General features: G+C 46.1%; 1 protein-coding gene across 2 annotated transcripts in view; it reads right to left on the minus strand.

Annotated features, from left to right (window-relative positions):
- dachd (dachshund d) overlaps positions 1-21,658 on the minus strand; it is a 96,098-nt gene that overhangs the window by 26,532 nt on the left and 47,908 nt on the right. For both annotated transcript variants that reach the window (XM_076081921.1, XM_076081920.1), the window contains exons 2-3: positions 19,806-19,921; positions 13,289-13,441 (exon numbers count right to left, since the gene is read on the minus strand). In XM_076081921.1, the coding sequence (XP_075938036.1) occupies positions 13,289-13,441; positions 19,806-19,921 (269 nt within the window). The remainder of the gene's footprint in view (positions 1-13,288; positions 13,442-19,805; positions 19,922-21,658) is intronic.

A 21,658-nucleotide genomic window follows, 5' to 3' on the forward strand; every position in this document is an offset into this window, starting at 1 on the left:
CCCCATAAAGGCCCATTCAGGCCACTGTGGGGGAATGTGCCACAGGGCCGACGAGGGTCCGCCAAATCCCTTTGTTGGTCGCTGAAAGGAGCCAGGTGAGGAGGATATTGGTTTATTCAAGGGTTTCTGGCATTTTTTAAGCAAGACAGTCAAGTGTTTTTTTCACTTTCATTCATATGCCAATCCATCCAATTTGCTAGTGTTCTATTCGGGCCTGAAGGATCTTTAACTTGGTGAAAAACAGAATCAACAAACATTAGTCAGCCTCATTAATCACCTGGATATTGTGTAGATATTCCAGTGGGCAAACCGTGAGAAACATTATTTGTCAGTTTGTGTTTATCTCCGCTACAGAAGTTCAGACCTGATGAGAGGTGAATTCCCACAAGCCCCCCCCCCCTCTCTCCTGAAGGGCATAAACAATGCATTTGGAGTAATTTACCTGAAGTAAGCCTGAGGGACCCGCTAAAGGTGAGCTCCTATTTACCATCATTAAAACTACAAATCACTTAATACCAATATAAACAGCTCAGCTATTGTGTCGTGCGGTGCTCGGGAGTTCACGCGTGGATGAGCAAAGATCTGAATCGCGCGGGATGAATTGAATGAATTAGAAACAGCCCTCGGTAACGGCGCGATTAAAAGAGCTGTTACATCAGAACCAAAGCGCGCTGCGGATCCGACACTGGAAAGCATCACGCCGCAAAAAAAAAAAGATTGAATGTTGAATGCTTTAAAATGATTAAAAAAGAGAGCAGTAATTTATTTTCGATGACAGAAATGATAACCTGCAGTGATTTGTGCTGCAGTTAATCTTCATCTAAACAGGACTCGAGCCTTTCTGGACGTCTAACCCTGCGGAGGAAAATAAGGGAGAAATAATAAAAAAAGGAACTAAGCCGTTGTCATTGAAAATGGTACGGAGCTAGCAGCCAGCCCCCTTACCCTTAACTCTGTTGTGGACAGATTTCCCCTGACAAAAATTAAACTAGCTCCTACTTGGCACTTTATTATCTCTTCAAGTGAATGATTTATTGTTTGTGGAGCGAAAGAACCAAAGAGAGGGGGAAGATTACATTTCCAGCCAAAGCTCAGGCCTGATGTCGTTTTTTACTCCCTATGTCCAGGAGAAAAGAAAAAAAGCTCCCGACAAACAATAATGTCAGCTGTAATTGATCGGAGGTCGCCGGCTGGGCCCTGCAGTAAAAGCGCACTATTTAAGCGACAATCGGCCCCGCGCTCTTCAGACGCTGGCTAATGAAGCTGTCTGTCTGGGCTATTTACCTTCTCTTAAATGGAAGGGGAGAGATGTACTGTAGGAGACAGGGCTGGAGAGGATCTGCCTCTCGCTCCCGTGAAATAGGACCTGCCCATGCCTCAGGAATGTATAATTGGTTGGCGCAGCCAAAGCCGGGGATCCGCTGCTAATTAAATGACTTGTTTAAAGCCTATCTGTCTTTGTTTGGGAGGCTCTGGGCTTCAGAACAATGCATTGTAAATGCTGTTGTCAAACAAACATTCCTGGTTATCCTTTGATTTGAATTGAACGAGACAAAGGGCTGATTTGCTCGGCGCTAAGCCTTTGGTTTTCCCGTCGTGTCAGGATATTCCTTCCCCCCTTCTGATCTGTCAAACTGAACAGGACCATTCCGGTCGAGCAGCTAAATGGACCAACTGACTGGCACAGTGCATATGCGGTCTGCTTTGCTGCAAAACAATCTCGGCTTTTCCTCCCTAATTGCGCTTGTAAAGTGCCCCCATGTCGCGTGCGCATTCCTCCAACAAAGGTGAGGCGGCGGCGGCGCGCGGAACGTCGGGTCTTTGTTGTGGTCATATCGAGGCTTTTTGCACACCGGTCCTTGGGGGGAAAAAAGGAAATGAACTGCTCGTGAAAAAGCGTCCTGTCACGCGGGCAAGACGTCGAGAGGTCTCTCAACGCAACGCTAATCACCTTTACTACAACTATTAATCTCCTCCGAAAAGCAGAATCAGAAGCACCGCCACGTGAGATGGAGGGAAGCCTTGCAGCCATTAGATCAAACATGAGACGCGGCCTCCATAAATATGTTGTCTGGCAATCGTGGTGCCACTTAACGCAACGCAAGCGCATGCTTACATACGCACGGGAACACAACTGTTCTCTCTCTCACACACACACACACACACACACACACACACACACACACACACACACACACACACACACACACGCAAATAAGAAAAAAAAACAGACACACACACAGATGGCAGGTTCAGTCAAGGCTGGTGAGTCCTGTTTCTCATTAAAATGGGGGAGAGAAAGAGGAAGGTATTGCGCTTTGATGTAGCCACCCACAGCTCCTCAGTGTCACTGAATGAAACTTTGAAGCCCTTTTTTTTTGTATGTTTACGCAGTTAATGTTGATAATAAAGCAAACATCTTGCCTTTGTTAAATACCTGCTGTACGCTCTTGTACGCGCACAAAGGGACGCATTAAAAGGCATACGTCTCGCGCTAACAAGGGGAGGTACACATGGCAACGAACGCATTCAGACGATGGATATGTATAGGTATGTACACACACACGCGGAGCCAGCCAAATGTAAAAAAAAAAAAAAACAACACATGCAAACAATATCCTTTACAATCGGAGAGCAACAATGATTGGACACATTTCAAATTCACATCAACGGACGAAGCGCGTTCCGGAGCGCTAAGATAAAGAGATACACTCTTCCAGGGATTCAGGTGGGCGAAGATTTTGCTGCCAAGATGCCGAATGCAGTGTAATGTACGAGAACGCCTGATAAGAAAACATCGGCGGTTTGATGAGGTAACATAATTGCTTCCCTACCCACGAGCCGTAACATGTGGCAGGAATTATGGAGGAGACAGACAGAGGTGTTTGTCCTTTAAGTGTATAAAAATCTAAAGCAGGCAACTTTTACGGGATAATTCCAATCCTCGCCTCTAATGGCACACATTCCTTATGAAAATTGAAAGATCAATCATCTCTCCTGACAGATCTGTTGTGAAGAAACTTCTTCCCGACTTCGAGGGGAGAAAATGCGAAACACGTCTCGCCACCCCCCCCCCCCCCAACCAGCCCCCGTGTTGTAGCTGTCTATTTGTCTCTTTGCTGAAAATGTTAACGAACAGGGCCATAATCAAGCCATATGCTTGCATGTGGCAAATCTCATTACAGTAAATGACCTTTACCAACCCATGCCAACATCCGTGGGCTTGACAACACGGAGCGTATAGGGTGGTGGGGGGTGGTGTGTGTGTGTGTGTGTGTGTGTGTGTGTGTGTGTGTGGGGGGGGGGGGGGGGGGGGGGGAGAGACAGACAATGGTGGGTTTGTAGATGCACGTGGGCTGTGGCCGGCCGGGACAGCCGGGCCTTCAGGGCACATTAGCGAGTTCGCCGTTCGCTCCTCTAATTTGGGCCGGAACCAAGCTCACTTTACATTTGTCACACATCACTCCTGATAAAGACGCAACATCGGCAACGAGAGCGCCGACATCTGATCGCCGGCAGTAAGCCGCGGTCGCAGCAGAGGAGAGCAGGAGGAGAGATATTACCAGCAGCTGTTACTACTGCGGGTGCAATATATTCAAAGCCCGATCAATAAAGCTCCTACAGACAGCGACACCCAAGCAGACAGAGGAATCATTTTCATCTGATACTTAGCAAAGGCTCCCCTTTTAAAAAGATTGCTTTCAGTCAATGACAACCAGTTGTCATTTGACTAAGGCTCCAGAAATGAAATATATTGACGAGCGTTATCAATCACAGTCCCAGTCCGCCGTCATATCGCTTTTGGTTGGAGGGGGGGGGGTCGGTTTGTACGTGGTCATCAGATCATCCGTTTTAATTACAAAATTAGCATCGCTGCCTCCTGCGCTCTCACTTCCCTCCATTACAATCACCTCCTGAGAGAAAATCAGTAATGCAGTGTATAGTTTACAGTAGTGCTAATGAGTTCAAGGTGAACCGACTGTAACAGGGATTTTTATAGGACTGCAGTCCAAAGAGATGTCGTTAGTTTGGATTTAATTACACTTAAAGGGACAGTTCAATCCCCAAAATCAAACACACATATCCTCCTCTGTACCTGTAGGGATATTTAATGTAGATGTATTTTGGAGATATCAGCCGTAGAGATGTCTGCCTTCTCTCGGCTCAAAGCGCCGTAGAAATACATTCGATGAACTCAACAGCGATGCCAGAAATCACGACCCGGTTACTCGAGATAATCCACAGGCCTTGTTTCATGTAGGAACTACTTTCTTTCAACCATAATTGAGAGCCATCAAGTCCCATTATATTGTCTACGGCGGATAATCAAGATCTAGATCGACTACAGGTTTTGATTTTTGGGGCGAACTGTCCCTTTAAGTAGGCAGACGAAATAAATAAACCAACATTATTTGATTTCAATTATTTTTGTTGGAATGAGTATTTTGTCACGGACTCTAAAACACAATTCATCGAGACGTCCCTTCCTCTGTTTGTTCCCACGGCGAAGGGCATGCTGAGATTGTGAAAATTCCTTAACATTGTTTGAACTCGCTCCGTCTCGCTCTCTCTCCTTCTTTATCTCCCTCGGTCCCCGGAGGGAGAGGCTGTGCGATGGTGAAGATGTCTGGCCTCAGAATGGCTGATAGCTCTATTTGGATGAGGGTTCCCGTATCATAATTGAGAAGAAACACCTTTCGGTTCAGGCAACCGACACAAGAGTGCTTTCGTGGAACAGAACCAACTATTTCTATCACATGAATGCTCTTTGATACCGCCCCCCCCCCCACCCGATTGCAGCACAGCCGGGCAATGGAACATATTTACAGGGTAATCACAGCTAAAGAGTCATTTTGCTGTTGCCACCATTGTGTTGTCATTACTGTTACATACACAGTAATAACATGCTAATGTTTCCTCTTGGACATAATCGACAGCAATTGAAATGGAACGCTGCACCATCTTGGCCCGTGCGTGTGAAAACGGCTTTTCGCCTTCTACGCAATTGCACGCCGCGCATATTGTAGCGCCGCCGCGACCTGCGAAAAAGAGCTAGTCATCGCTGAAAGGTTGGATGTCATTTATTACACGTATCACGTTTACATCAAGTGACATTGTCTTTTCAAATTGCGTTGATCTCTTCACTTTCAAAGGTCAGCCCCTTCCGTGGCTAAATGCAACCTGACAGAGGATAGTGAGGAGGGGACAGCCCGACGCATGCATCACCCCCTCCCCCGCATCAAAGCGCTCCAAATTAATCAGTCCAATTAATGAAGAATGAGGACTAATGCTGATGAGGGGTGACAAGTCGACTGGTCAGTTGTTTTTTTCTTTTTTTCTGTGAACTAACCGCAAGAGACAATCAAACAAATATTTCCACGTCTGTTTCTCTTTACGAAGCTCCGCCGCCACTCGGAGATGATAGAACTTGATATGGATCATTACTGAAATAATGTTTAATCAATCCCCCCTGTTATTGTAATCTATTTCTGCAGTTGTCTCGTGTGTGTGTTTTTTTTTTTTTTTGCCGCAGCGTCGGCGCGCCTCACAATTTCCCAATCATGCATATTCAAGTGTTAACGCCGATGCTTAACGGGCGACGCAACCGGAATTAGAACGAGGACATTAGACTTCATTAAAAAGAGAAATGATTATCGGGGTTTATCTTTTGAAATGTCTATTAAAATGTGTGTGTCGTCCCTCCGCTTATCTGTCACCTGGCTCCCATGAGCCTGGCAGACTAATAGAGAGATGGTGAGGGCCAAAGCCCAAGAGAGAGAGAGACAGGGACCCATCAAGCTCTTTACTCGGGCTGGAAGGCTGTCTGTCTGCTCTGCCACTCTCCGTCTCGCTCGGTGTGCGTCTGATTCACTTAATGCCACCGCGCCCCCCCCCCCCCATCCCTGCCGACACCTGCAGCTTAAACGGACCCCCATCTTGTCCTGGCGCAGCCTTGATATCACAATAAAGATAATCAAAAAACAAACCGCATTATGATTGCATAAATCTGACAATAATCTGTCGCAGTGAGGGAGAGGCGTCACGACGTGTTTCGCGGAGTGAAATCTATTCAGCCTATGGCTACAATCTAGTCCCTCTCAAGAGCTTCGGCTGACAAAGGCTCCCACAAGAGAGCTAGAGAGGAAGATGGATGAAGTTGCCCCTAGACACTCATATCAGGTCAGTATGTGCTTTATCCCCTAATGGTTAAGGTTAGGATTCAGTAGGGTGTGTGTGTGTGTGGGGGGGGGGGGGTGATACTAGATCAGAGCCCGAGGGCCATTGTTCTGTCTGGAGAAGCAGGAAGTAGCCACCATCCTCCATCGTGGCCCACATTTAGCGGCGGCACCGGGGCCACCAGGCACCAGCGCAGCTAGCAGGTAGGAGCGTGCGGCAAGCTAGTCGGATGTGTCCTTCCACCCAGAGAGCTTTATTATTAGAAAGGACATAAACAGACTAATTAAATCGCAGCAGTGGAGCCGGGCTGACAGCTGGCGCATGAGAGTGTGACCGAACAGATCCCTATCAAAGCGGGAGGAGCAGCGTCTCTACATGTGTCCTGCTTTTCAGTGTGCACGGCTGTCTGTGTCTGCTGACACGCACACGCCTGTGTGTCCTGTACGGTAAGCGTACGCACGTGTGCCGCGGCAAATTGTCCCCGTTTTATAATAGATGACTATTATTATTATTCCCCCCCACTGTAATTTCATTCGTACACACTGTCATCTTCATGTGTTATTTATCTGTCGGGCGCGGAGCACATTGACTCACTGGTATGATCCAAAATGGTACAAATGCTATCCAGCAGAGCAGTAAACACTCCAGTAATTAGTGCACGGTCTCCAGGCTGACTCCACTCAGCTCTGCGGCACGGCCAAGCGCGGACCCCATATAGAGAGGAGCCTAGTTATGCATTGATCTCGGAAAATTAAGGCTAACTGCCCCAGATTGCGCCGTCTTGATGTACCTTCTGGATGAGCGGTGTACTAGACTTGTATTGTTTGTAGGGTAAACAGGATGATTTCAGACTCGCTGTGCTTTAGAATGAATGCATCCTGAATAATTAACGCCGCCGCTCCCCCTTCCAGCGTTTGTTATCTGTGTGACCGCAAACGTAAAAAAAAAAAAAAAAACACAAACACTGATGATGAGGAAAATATGGTTTTAACAAGTCAATAATGGCGAACGCAACGAGGCCGGCCCTAATCAATGGGGCTGCAACGTTTGCAAACAAGGACTTGAATTATAACGCCAATAATTGATCCCTTCCACCCCCCCCCCCCCCCTCTCCCTCCTTCGTATGATGTCATTGCTTATCGATCTCTTCCTGCCAGTGAGGGATGATGGGAAGTTTCAGTTTGTTTTTTTCTATGACTTTAGCCCCCCCCCTCCCCTCCATACACACCCCCTCCACCTTTCCCCCCCCACCCTCCCTTTCTCTATTTGAAATTTGCAAGCTGTAGCACCAGCTTAACCAAAAAGGATTAAGTCCCATACCCAACTGAGAACACAGATAATGCTCAGTAATTGGTAAAAAATGAAGATGAATGGGACAGCTAGATAAGGACCAATTAGCTGCTGGGAGTGTACAGCTGTGGTCTCCTCACAGAGCGCTCTCAGGGGCCAAGGCCCCCTCTTTCCGTCTCACATGAGCACGCACGTACACACGGATGCGTGCGTGCTCACACACATAGCGGGCTCGCAAACATACAAGCGCGAGGGCGGGGCTTGCAGAAATTAGCCTGATGACCCTGGGAAGAGAGAATGATGCTTCCTCATCATCTCGCCCAGACCCCCCCCCCCCCCACCCCCCTTTCTCTCAACTCTCAGTCAGGCAACACTCCAGGTACCTGTCACCAGCCGTCCAGCTTCAGCCTCCAGCATGTGCAGCATCCTGGTTGGGGCGCAGACGGGCCTGGACGGAAGCCACAGATGTGAGACAAAAGGGCTTTCAGGTTTTTTGGAGGAGTGCTTATAGGGCTTAGTAGCGGTGTTTGGGATTAATTCAAAACGTACGTTACAAAGAAAAAACACGGAAAGTTAGCGACGGCGGCTTTTTGCGTCCTCCCCTTTCACTCGTCTGTCGGCGAGTCGTTCGGTCGGCGTGTCGCGGCATCAGCTGGCCCATGACAGCGGAATTCCCATATCTAATTACAAACAGGATTTCAGCTCCATTAGAGCTGTGTGGTGAGGACTCAGATGAGTGGCAGGGCAGCACCCAGTGGCCAAAGAGAGACAGAGGGCGGAAGATGGGGAGGCATGTGAGACAGAGTTAAAAAAAAAAAAAAGAAGAAGAGAAAAACAAGAAAGGAAGACAAGGCTGAGCACTGCCTTATCTTTTCTTCCCACTCCTTTTCTGCAGGTCGGAGAAACACTTATTTTCCTTCCGCTGCAGAAAAAAAAAGAGAAGCAATTCCTTCTCTTGGAATTGGCAGGTGTTTGTTAGTGGGCAGCTGACAATATTTCCTCTCCCAGTAATGAAGGTTGTGGCTGGGGTCAATGCACTGGGAGGGAGCGGCGGGGCTGTTTATCCCCCTAAAGGCCCAGCGCCACACGTGTTTTGCTTGGTCTGTGATCTGTAATTGTGGCATTTCCTGAGAGGCGCGGGGAACAATCCACATTGTGCTTTGAGAGGGCCCCCCCTGCCCAACTACAGGGTGTGAGGGGGGAATCAAAGAAAGGCACACACCTCTCTCATTCTATCTCTCTTTCCCATGTCTCTCTCTCTCTCTCTCTCTCTCTCTCACTATCTTCTTATCTCTCAGTCACTCCTACAAACATATCTATCTATGCCCCCCCAGGGTGGTTGGTTATTCTGGCTGAGAGTTGAACTGGCTGTTTTTTCTCTTCTTTATTCTTCTTCCTTATAATTAATAACATTGATGCAAACAGGAAGGTCTAATTGTGATGAATATTTAATGCGAGGGAGAAACATTAGCCTGTTCAATTTACATCAACACAAAGACGGCGACGAGCAATCCAACTCTACAAACAGAACAGAGTGTCCTTCACCGGCTGGCTCGGCTGTGCTCTCGCTTTAAAGCTCCTCACAGAGATCTGCTTCAGACAAACACTGAGATGAGGCACCTGTACTTTAGCCCTGAGGAACTTTTACTTTTATTTTTTCTCTCTCCAATGGCTTTATGTAGAAGCTCTCTCTGATTAAATGGATCTATGTCCCTTAGTAGGTATTATCATCCTCATTATCATATTGTGGCTGGTAACATCATTTGTGTAAGTAAACACATCCTTAGTTTAAGCTGGGTGATTGTAAAAAAACAAACTCCAGTCAGTTTCCTCAAGAGCAGCTGTGGGCTGATAAAAAAAACAAAAACAACATGCATGAAGTCATAGCCTAGTCAGCACTGTGATCAACAGTCGGGTCCAGTCCCAACAAAGCCACGGCCAAAAGCAGCTCCGTGCTGTATCAGTCAAGTGATTTATGTCTTTTGGATTGCTGTTGGATGAATGGGCTCCAGAGCTGGACATATTAGGCATTCACACTCACAAAATACGAGTGAGACACTTATGGAACAATTCTGTAATTCACTTCTTGTGAAATAACAAAAATCTAAAATCCAAAAATAAACATGTGAGTGGAAGCCATGGGGCCGAAGGATGAAGAAGGCAGCACACTGCTGGCTGCGCTCCGTGGCCCCGGCGGTGCCGAGCGAGGGGCCATATTTCTCCGGCGTATTATCGGGATGACTCCTGCTGGCCACCCTGTCACAGGAGAGTGCTTGATATAAACAAGAGATTGCTGCGACACCCGGCAATCAATATTAGGATGGCTTCAGTACCAAACATCATTTGTCTCGGCGACCATTCCTTTGACCAAACGAAGCATTAATTCAAATCATAAATCTGAGCTGATTTGAATCCGAGGAGAGCGAGAGAGCGGGAGAGAGAGAGAGAGAGAGAGAGAGAGGGAGAGAGAGGCCCCTGTCTGACTGCCTGCCCCTAATGATTTATTTTCTACATTTCTGCGAGCGAGAGATTTGTCCATACTCGCTGACAGGTCACCTTCAAACGCCAGTGGCAGACTGTTCATCACCATGCAGACGAGCATCTCATCGCTGCGAGTAAATATTAAAGGAAAAAGAATCCAATTGATTGTGGATGGGGCCGAGAGGCGTCGCTGCCATATATTTCACTCAGAGAGCTAATGCTGTGGCCCCCGTGCACCCACACCTAGAGCTGCTCCCCCTTGCCAGAATTATGATTCTACCGGGAGCCTGTGTGGCTGGCTGTGGGCTCAAGGTTGCAATTTAAATTGTAAAAAGATAAAACAGTTTCTTATTAGCTCCATTGCCACAGCCTTGCTGTTGGTACTCGCATTTATCTTTATTTCCGTGACCTCGTATTCTTTTTTTTTTTTACATACCCCATTCTCTTGGAGTGATGACCTCACACTTTATGAATTCTGCATTGTTAAATCTGCTTAGAAACGCATCCTGTTTTCATCTCACACGCCATAAGCTCGGCGGTGTCAAGTGTTACTGATGAAATGCATTCAGGAGCCGAGCCATTTATTACAGTAAGTGAATCAAAACCTCCATTTAGCAACCAAAGCTATGGGGATTACATTTGGTTTATAATTTGGTATGGGCTCATGAATCCGCACTAACATACATTATCATTCTCTTTAATACACTAAGTGGTTCCGTGTGATATTGGGAAAATCCTTCTGCTTTTTGGGGCTAATAATTAATTGAAATGGCACAGAGTGAAAAAAACCAATGCTCTCACAGCAATTCAATTAGACCTTGTTAAAAGCTGATAGCTTTGGGAAACTGTGTTCACAGTTTCACTTAGCTATTAACAATTTCATTATTTTTATTTTTTCTTTCTTTCAACACAAACGTGTAACACTTCAAGAGAAAACAGGACTTACCTCACCGCGGTGGATAATTACAGTGCATGCAAACTGTTTATTAAGAGTACAGCAGTGGAGACGGTCATGTCTTTGGTTTGTGTGGGATGATTCATCACCTCTGGCAAAGACGGTTAGTTTTTTGAGTTATGCATAATATGTAAAAAGCTACATGACAAAGTGCAACTGAATTTGGTGGAGAGACAAAGAACGAGTGATAAGCTTTTGGTTGTGGTCCGAAGAAATAGCGTGACATATTTATAAAGCACTCTACATTTTGTTACTGTTGAACTCGTACAAGCAACTGACCCTTCGATTGGGCCGTGTTCGCAACAAACGCAAAGCAAATTTTTCGCGCAACGAGATTGCATACGAAGTCGAAGCAAAGACACAAATGGATGCAAGTACATGCGAAATCACGCAAATGAGAAATCCAGCGTTGAGATTCTCCTCCACCACTGACGTCCTGACGTTGTTGAATAAGAAATGGAGGAAAAAAGATATATTTTAGCGGCAGGTGTTCACCCTGAGCGCTACATTATCTCATATTGATACAGAGACCAGACTATCTTTGTAAATGTACCGTATTTTCCGCACTATAAGGCGCACTTAAAAGCCTTTCATTTTCTCAAAAAACGACAGTGCGCCTTGTAATCCGGAGCGCCTTATATATGGATCAATTGGTTAATTGGTTGATCCATACTGGTTGTACACGGCGCTCTGTCAAAATGTTTCAGTACGACTGGTAAACTACAAAGCCGCACCGCGGTAAACACCGGTACTGTGCTTACTCCTAGTCCAACACCACTTGTGTGTATAAAGACCCCAAAATGGCACCTTTCAAGAGACACGCTTACGACGCTATTCTATTCTATGCGCCTTATAATCCGGTGCGCCCTATATATAAAAACAGTTCTAAAATAGGCCATTCATTGAAGGTGCGCCTTATAATCCGGTGCGCTTTATAGTGCGGAAAATACGGTATATGTATAAACCATAGGATACAAATATTCGACGCTGCCGTATTTGCGCCTATATGACGTTATGTTGAGTGTTGATGGAGCAGCTACAATGTTAGCAAAGCCTAGCACCGATTGATCCGAGCTCCGTTCAGATAACAGGCATTTTAAAAGTTGTTTGCTTGAGATCTTGCGGACAGAACTAACAAGGCATGAATTCAGACTTTTTACAAATCGGCATCATTATGTAGTTATTTCGGCATCCCTTTTATCCGTTTATTGCAATTAAATCACAGCTAAATTGTTTTGGGTTGATACAGCTGTAGTGAACCAGCCTGTGGCCTGCTAGATAAAACACCAAACGCCTCCGGATGATGTTATGAACCCAGACACAACGGCGGTAAGTTTACCTGGATATCTGGGACTTCCACAAGAAAATTTGCTTTGCGTTTGGCGTGAACACAACATAAGTCCCGCCCCTCGAATGCAGACCAGCCAATCATAGCGTAGCACCGTCCCTCTCCGACCAAATTTGGTTCAGGCTTATTTAGTGGATTTGGAACTCGTCATTGTTAAATGATGTGGAACAGTGATACTCCGGAGAGGTTGGAAGGAGATATACGTTTCTATAATGTTACGTTTCTACGTAGAAAGCTAACATTAGCAGTTATCACATAATGAACTAGCGTTAGCACTTCTAAGCTACGCTAGCTACTGAATGTATAGTGAATACGTACACATACTGCATTTTAATGATTGTAACAGTGAATAAAGACCTACCTGCTTTACAGGAACACTTTTGTTCCTTCATTTTATTGATATCTGTCTCAATCGCCAGGTGGTTCACTTTTACACTGTGATCTGTAGCTTTAGCTTCTATCTTTGTCTTTCTAACCTGTTTTCACTGATGAATCAGTTTGACATCCTGGATATTCCCTTCAAACACATATTGTACACCCTCATGTCTGCTTCTCTCTGATATCTCTTTTTGTTTATTCCACAAATTAGAATATATTTATTCAGAGAGTGCAGTTAGTGACAGTGTGGGCTCCATGGTAGCTCTGACAGCATGACGGAGTAGCAGGAATCCTTGGTTCTAGGCAAATCTCTCAGTACAGGCCACACCTACTTCAGCCTAAACATATTGTCCCCATTTCAAATTTGAGCAGTTATCTATATTCTATATACATTGTATATTGTATTGTAAGTATTTTAAAGTTAAAGTAATGTATTGTTTTGTGATGTGCCCTACCATTGTCCAATAATGGGTTGCCAAAATCATGTGGCCGTATTAATAAAACCCCTTCAACTTAGGTCTCTGAATCCTCCGAGTGTGCGTCAAAAAGGAGATATGAATGCATTATCATCCTAATGTGTGTGTGTTGGTGTCTGCACATCAGACAGTTTTGCAACATGCATTTGCCTTCCGTTCATGCGAGTGCGAACGTGTCCTCACCGACGCTGGAGCTGAGGTCTCCATTCTCTCCGTCGACCCCATGGTGGTTGGCGTTGCCGTGGTAGCCGCTCATCGCCTCCAGCTTGATCTTCTTGACCTTCATGGCCTCTGCGATGGCTGCGTTGGCAGCTGCTGCCGCCGCCGCTGTCAGGCCTGGAGAGAGGAGGCAGGAGAGACGAGACAGAGCACTTACAGACCACGCACTACATGTCTGCTGGGGCTGAGCCGCTGCACCTGCAAAACCTCTCTGAAAAAGCTGCCCTGGCAAGGGAAAGGGAAAAACACAAAGAAAAAGGACTTTTGAAATAATAAAACAATGAATAATTTTATACACTACGGGGAATAAGAGCCTATGAGATCACAGCTTGGTTTTTCATCTTCTGACAGGGGGATATCTTCACAGCAGGTTATCATGCTGATGGGATGTGTGTGTGTGTGTGTGTGTGTAAAGGAATATGATTTTTGTGAATGTTGGTCATTGCTCACCGCTATATTGATGTATTTGTACCATGATGGGAACAGATGCAGTCAATATAACGGTGCATGATGTAGGCACTTTGTATGTACAACATATAATAGACTCGTATTCATACATATAATAGAGGAACAGTGATACAGAGTGAGACAAGGAGGGGGGAGGGGGGGGGGGGGGGGGGGGGTCAGGGAGAGAAAAAGTGAGACAAAGAGAGAAATCTTCAACACATGTGAACAAATAGAGAGAGAGAGCTGTGTCCTAACAATCTCCTTATCGAGGGTGTGATAGCGTCTAATGTATTCAACAGATCTAATCGCCTTGAATAATGCCTAACATTATTCAAGTATTCAAATTCCTCACAGCTATATAGTGTAGTGTCTCATAATAACACGGCTCTTCTGAGAGTCGAGGCCAGTCATCAAGCAGAACGGAAAACTTTAAAGAATGCGCCGAGAATTCAAGGTTGTTTTTTGTAAACGGCTTTGAGTACATTCAACACTTGGAAGGCCACGTGCGGAAATTAGCTAATGCTCTAATAAAAAAACGAAAATGTCAAGGAATGTATGCGAGTCAATAGCGTCACTATTGCATTCTCAAAAGCAAAACCCAATGTACTCAGGAAATGAATGAGGCGACAGACAAAAATACCCTTTTGGGGATAGGGGCACCACAAAGTCCAATGAAAAGGGAGGATAGATTATAGCATAACATGGAGACTTTTTACTGCCCAAATAAAACGTGAAAACTACTCTGGCAGTGTGACCTGTGCACTCTGTAACACAAGCTGCAGAACTGGTTCTATGGAAGCTTCAATGTTACAATACAGCAATTCATTAATCAGTGTGCAGCACTTAAAACAGTTTGACAACATGCCAAATCTCTCTGAGCATTCTACATGGATCGTCTTCAGACCCGAGGCTGCTGTTTTTCATCTGCACACTAAATGACTATTGACATCACATTTAAAATGGTCATTCACGTTTCCGCGGCCATCTGTAAACACGCGCTGGAACAGCAGTGTTTGACGCTGGTGCTGATCGCAATGGACTCCATGTGATTGATGCAGTGAGTCTGAGATTACGGACGTGCGTATGCCGAGCACACTGCAGAGATCATAAAGCACTGGTTTGTCATTGTGGTATTTCCAGGGTTCTGGCTAACGTGACTGAAATCTTTATTCATGAGGCCGCTCTCAAACAGCAGGGACAGATAGCGCTAAAGCTCCTCCAGGCCCCGGTGCGTCTCAGGAGAGTCCCCCGACTCCTTCTCGCCCAACCTCCGGCAACAAAATCAAAGATGCACGGCGAGGGGAGAAAAAAAAAAAAAAAAAAGATATGCGCCTATTAGCGGAATCAGTCATATCCACAACACTGTATATCACCTGCCCTCTTTACAGCACGCCGCTGTGTACTGGATACGCGGGTTCACTTGACGCAGAACAAGACGACGTCCGCGTTTATCATCACAGAGCTGTCTCGTCTCCGTGATGGGACTGAAGAGCGGCTATTAGCCAATGGGGGGGGGAGGGGAGTACAAGGAGGAGTAGAACTCGAACATGTGGCTCTATTAGATACACGGAAACGTGCACGCCAGAGATGCACCGGCCCGGGCGCCCCCCCTCTCTCTCCCCTCATCCCAACAAGCTGATAGGCAGATGGCGAGAGTCACTCTGAGCCTCTGACATGGAGGTGCATATAATTTAAAGCCTTGTTTGCATCTTAAAATACATCAGCACCATATTGACGTACAGTATACATCATGTCACAGAGGGCCCTCTCGTTTGCACCGGGGCCCCGGCTGCTGTTCAATATGCATGGGCAGAACATGCAGGGGGGGGGACATTGCCTCATAAGAAGGTGATACTTCTCCACATAATGAATGTGGCCTCTGCCCAGTCTGAAGGTCAGCCTTCATTTGTGTATAATGGGCGAGAGTCAACTGTTTTCCAAATGAGACGTATGCAGAACAGACCGCCGAGTAAATATTGAAATCACCTCTGGGCTGTTTGTGTGATAAATTCCCCCCACAAATCAGGTGCCGCTCAAGAGGAGTGCCGCAGTGGAGCTTTTTCGACGCTCTCTAACTTTGGCTGTGAGAGGCTGGTGGTTTATTGCACTGCAGCCTGCGTGTCCTCGCCGCTTCCTTGGACTATTTATCACAAACAAATGGTAACAAGAAAAGAAAAGAGAGAGAGAGGAAAAAAAAGAAGAAGAAATGAATCCATGAAGAAGAAGGTGACAGGTTTTGATCAAATACGCATCGAGTAAATAAAATGCTAAGGAATTGATTTTCACCACGGCGAAACACACGGAATGATCGCTTTTCCATTTTTTCCATTCATCATCCCCCCCGGCCTGTCTTTGACTAAGTGACACACTCCATGAATTGAAATCTTTGTTCTGATAATTGTTCCATTTGGGCGGATCAATTGTCATATCCCGATGACGAACGCCCCGGTGCAGTGGCTGTAATAAGGAAGCCGGGGAGACGCCGGCGCCCAGCAACAAGTCCATTAAGCTACTGGAAGTCTGAACGTCAACAAGACCAATCCCGCTCAGTGCTAATCTGCATTCATTACTATGCAAACAAAACAATCCTGCCTCGTATATTCTTTCAAAGTCACCTTTAGAATCAGACCCCCCCCCCCCCCCCCCCCTCATATAGACGCGAGTCAGAGTCCTCCGGTGCACAAAACAAACAGCGCGGCCGCATGTAGAGAGCCACACCAGCCCGACAAGAGGAAGAGGAGCATTTGGACAAATAGGAGAATAGCATGGCACTGTCACATGGGGAGCACAAAACAGCAAATAACACAGACAAGGTCTGATGGTAGCCCTTGGAGCAGCTGTCATATTAAATAATAATGAAGGATCTATTAATATGCAAAGGAAGCAGCAGCCGACTGGCTTAACGCTGTCATGCCTCTGCATATTGTCAGGATCTTCATCATTAATTAACATGCTAGCTGCCCCATACCTGCGCCAATGTCAGAACATTCTTACAACAAACACCTCGATGCCTGTGCCCTCCGCAACTAACTCCTATAATTAAATTAAAATCAGATTAACTTCGCACCAGCACACCAAACACTGACTTTTAGGACTTTCTCTAGTGGAAAAGAAAAAAAAGACAATAAGCAGAGCTTATCTGTTGTGTTTCTGTTTTGTCTCTGTTCCGGCCTGGACAACAATGAAAAACACACTTTTATTTATCGGGGCAAGCGGGATAAGCGTTACTCCATGTCAATGAGCGAGGCATATCATTTTATGCATGAACTGGTGGTGATGACAAACTGGGGAGTGGGGGGGGGGGTCTGGGAACAACGCGACTCTTAGGTACACCGCGCCACTTGAACTGTGCTATCCACATCATGAGAAATTTAGTATCAATTACGCAGCGCGCTAACCTTATGACGAGCGGGCGGGCCGAGAGGGGAGGGGGGGGGGGGCGAGGCACAAAGAAGTGACACTAAATTACCTGCCGCGCACACTAGATCTATTTTAAAGAGGGCTTGAAGTGGCACCGGATTAGACGATCCACTCCAGAAGCTGACGTGCTAATTGTACATCAAAAGAACATAAATATTACAATACGTCTCCCAGAGAATCAGCTCTCTGAGGCACCGGAGACCCACACACATACTTGTACAGTAGGAGCCAGACAGCATTAGGAAATATTGTTTTTTACATCAGGATGCACCCCCGGTTACGTGTAGGTGACATTCATTTCTCTAATGGTAAACGCAGTGCTCTTGCGTTATTCAAAAGGTTGAAGCCCGTGTCCGGGACATAAATGAATTATATTGAAGCTGCTGCTTAAGTGGTGGCCAGAGTGTGAGTGGAGGCCCTCTCCACTTTAAAGGAGATGTCATCTCAGTGTGGTGTCAGTCCGCTGCAAAAATAATCCGATTTGGGGGGCTCAATCTGCCTGTAATGCATCAGCAACTGGAAAGGCTCCAGCACCCCCCCCCCCATCTCTCCCTGAGGGCATGAACGCAAGCATGCAGGCACTAGCACATTCACACACACACACACACACACACACACACACACACACACACACATATATATATATATATATATATATATATATATGAAGGTATTTCCCTTAAATGGAAAGCTAAGCATATTAAGATGTCCTTTTTCTAAATGGAACCGGTGTCAAGGGCAAAGATACATATGTTAACAGTGTGTTTCACACAGGCCTCTCTGGTCCTCTTACAGTGAGGAGAAGACATCTTTCCACTGTGTGGAATATGCTTGAATATTGATTTGAATCTTAGATGATTTCTGTCAATGTCTAATATGTAACAAAAGAAATAAAGAAATCACAGCAAACATGGGGTGAATTGAGCGAAGAACGCAAACATTGGCTCCGTCGCCTTTTGAGGCCACGAGATGTGCGAAAACGTCCCGCGCCTATCACGAGGCTGCGATCAGACACTCCTGAGAGCCAGAGCGCCAGCGTCGTACGTTTGCAAATGTTAACACCAGGAGAGAAAGGACGGAGAACTAAAGATTTCAGGGAGTGTCCCGCTCCTTCTCTGCAGTGTTAGAGTGCTGCTGAAGCCGACTCATCTGAAACATGAACTAATATGACATGACATGATAGTGTAACTAGTTAAGACAGTTTCTCAACGTCGCTTTTTCTTCTTTTTTTTATCATCAATCAGTACATTTGGACATGACAGGGAGATCAATTAGTCGCCTACTTAGATGCCAACTTATGTGTGGTCAATTATACTCCATTATGACTCCGTCGAGATCTCTAACTTCCTTGACGTTGGATGCTTAATGCCGTAATCAAAAACAATAAATGGTTTTTAATTATAATACAGAAACTGATGGAGAAGTTCCGTCTCGCCACAGTTGAGAAGCTCAAGGCCGTTATGAGAATGCCGAAAAAACTCAATTATTTTATCTCTGCCCCCCCCACACCCCCCGAATAGGCCGACTAAATGTCAAGATCATAGAGTCCCTCTGGGCTGAAAGGGGGATGATATCAAAAGGCTTTTCTGTTGCTTTATGTTCCACTAAATAACATGGGTCCCTCTCATCATTGTCCTTCTCTGTGTTCACTGCGGCCCCTTTAAGTTCGTCTTCCATACTGCCAGTGACCACCTCACCCTGTTCCCCCAGTTCAAAGCGCTGGCCTGTGAGCCTCCATTGTACTGAATCACAAGGATGGCCCAATCTGTGCTTAATACTGAATTTCAAAACCCGTCATAGGCGCTGCATGTTGCTGGGGAAAGAGAATAAAAACACACACTTCCAGACTGGATAAGAAGAACTGTCTGTTAAAACTGTTATACGGCCAAGATCGCCGAGGAAAAACCAGCTGCGGTGTTTAATCTCTTTGCAGTTAATCGCTGGTTAAATGCATACTGTACACCGCATGATCATTCAAAGAGCTCCGTTCGACAGCGCAATATCGTTAAAAGACGTCGAGAGGCAGAGGCGGAATATGCAAATCGGAGCACTTACAGCCGCCGACATCAAAGCAGTCGCAGTGAAGCCCGGCCACAAATAGAACAAAAGCACTGGTTGCAACAAGACTCGGCCCAAAGGGGTACGTTAGGGCACGGGCGCGCTTGTTGTTGATTCTTGTGGCGATAAACTCGCTTTAGCATCATCACTGCCTATGTACATATACCAGTGGAGTGGATTTAATCGCACTAATTAGAATGCACTCCGGGCGAAAAACGCAACATCTACTGGAATAATCTGAGAGAAAAGATCTCCACTCCAATTTATTCTCCCCCCCCCCTTGGTTTCCGGCGGGTTGAGCACGAGGATCTGTTTTTGGTAAACGAGCGAGAGGCTGGTGTCTGGTGGTTCGAGTGCATGTGTCACTTTGGACTGGTTGCCATTTGAAAGGACGAGCTGCAGGGAGGCCACTGGTGGGGAGGCTGCATGTGCGTGTGTGTGTGTGTGTGCGTGTGTGTGTCTGTGTGTGTGACAGAGAGGAAGGGGGAGACAGGACAGACCCAGACAGTTGGAGTTAAGAGCCTCAGCGGCTGTGACAGACAGGACCGTGCCGTACCTGTGGGTGGGATCATGCCGGGGGACATGAGGCCGGGGACCGAGTGGGGCATGATGTGGGGGTTCTCCAGCGATGTCACACTCTGGGACCTCTTCGGAGGTCGGCCCGGTCTGGAGCTGAAACACACGGCAGAGAAGGGGTGAGAGACGGAGGAGGAGGAGACTGGCGGGGGGGGGGGGGGGGGGGGGTGGTGGGGTGTTAACATTTGGAGCACTCCAGAATGCAATTCCATTCCAAAGAGCTAACATGTACTGTAAATACATTTCTTTTCAAGGACAGTTGCTTTCTGCAGCTCAACATAATAGACCTCCATAACTAATTAGATTACACGGTGAATTCATTTCCTTTATTGAAGATCAACCACTTTTTGATGCATAATTCATAACCCGTACCTCGTTACCTGTTCCCCCGTATTAATATCCCCACACTGTTTGAATTGCCTCGTTTGCATATGCTAAAATCCGGCCTCACGGCCCTCGGCCTGGAAATTACATGTTAACTTGTTATAATTATTGCAGTCAGGCCACTATTGATTTATGAGACTTTTAAAAACCAAATATGTGTAGTTCTGGTAATGAATGATATTTTAAGGTTCTTCAGGAAATTAAAAGGCAATGGCTGCCTTAGGAAATGTTCTGCTTGCTTGATTTAATGCGCGCCTTAGCTGGAAGGTGGTGTGACAGAGTGATTCAGACCTGTTGGACGGTTTCTGATGGGGGAGTTTTATTACACCAAACGAGGGGCACAGATCCAGCCGTGATAAATGACCGTGCCACCTTACTGTGCAGGGAGAAAAGGGCCTTCAAAGCAGATACACCCCTGACTCTCCACACATCTTACTCGTTCACTTATTAATACAGCTTCGAGTTGCAATCAATACCTACTTTGCTGGCTTATAGTTACAAAGAAAAGCCTACAGGGTATGAAAAAAAACAAACTGCAATAAGCAGTATAATGAGGGGGCCAAGATGCCGTAGAGGTATGTTCTTTATGAACAAGGAGCAGGGTGTCTCGGCTGAAGATGAATTATGGCGACTTGACACAGGTGACATCTTGGCTTCATACATTATTTCACATACAAAAGTCCATTTTCAAGCTTTACCGGGATACTAAGTTCTCCCTAATATGAGCTGAGTTTAATCCATCTTTAAAGCACCAAAGGGCTTCCGTAGTGCGGCGTAACGATGGGAGGGAAAGTACGCGGATAAACGGGAGAAAGGACAGGGCCGGAAATCAAACCTGGGACATGTTGGATGAGCTTTAAAAAAAAACATTCAAGTTCATTTTTATTCTGTTAATAAGGTTTGAAGGGGTGTGACAACGTAGAGATGCATCATAGACTGTACATAAGAAGCGGACGTAGTCGTCGTGACTTCATCCGTTGGTTTGTGGGCTGATGTTTTGAAGCCTGGACTTCTGCGATATTACCGTCGCCATCTTGTATTACGGCCGCCGCCATGTTTTTTTATTTAACCATATTTGGAATGCGGAGGAGTGACGTAGAGATGTTGTATACGTCTCTGGTAGCGGTAGCAACCTGTCAATCACAGTAAGCCCGCCCTAAAGCATACCCTGCTTTATGGTCTGTTTGACTCTAAATGGACCATAATGTACTAAATGAACATCATGCTGTATTGAATAAGACTTGAAACTAGAGATTGAGACCATACACTCATGTTTACAATGTTTACTGAGGTAATAAATCAGGAGAGAAGTAGAGTCATTTTCTCATAGACTTCTATACAACCAGAGGAGTCGCCCCCTGATGGCCAGTAAAGAGAATGCAAGTTTTAAGACACTTGCGTGTCAGCTTCACGCAGCAGAACCGGAGGTTGCCGCCCGAGAGGCACCGA

This window comes from Anarhichas minor, unplaced genomic scaffold (assembly GCF_050575085.1).
Source record: "Anarhichas minor isolate MPS153535 unplaced genomic scaffold, ASM5057508v1 ptg000087l, whole genome shotgun sequence".
NCBI classification, from domain to species: domain Eukaryota; kingdom Metazoa; phylum Chordata; class Actinopteri; order Perciformes; family Anarhichadidae; genus Anarhichas; species Anarhichas minor.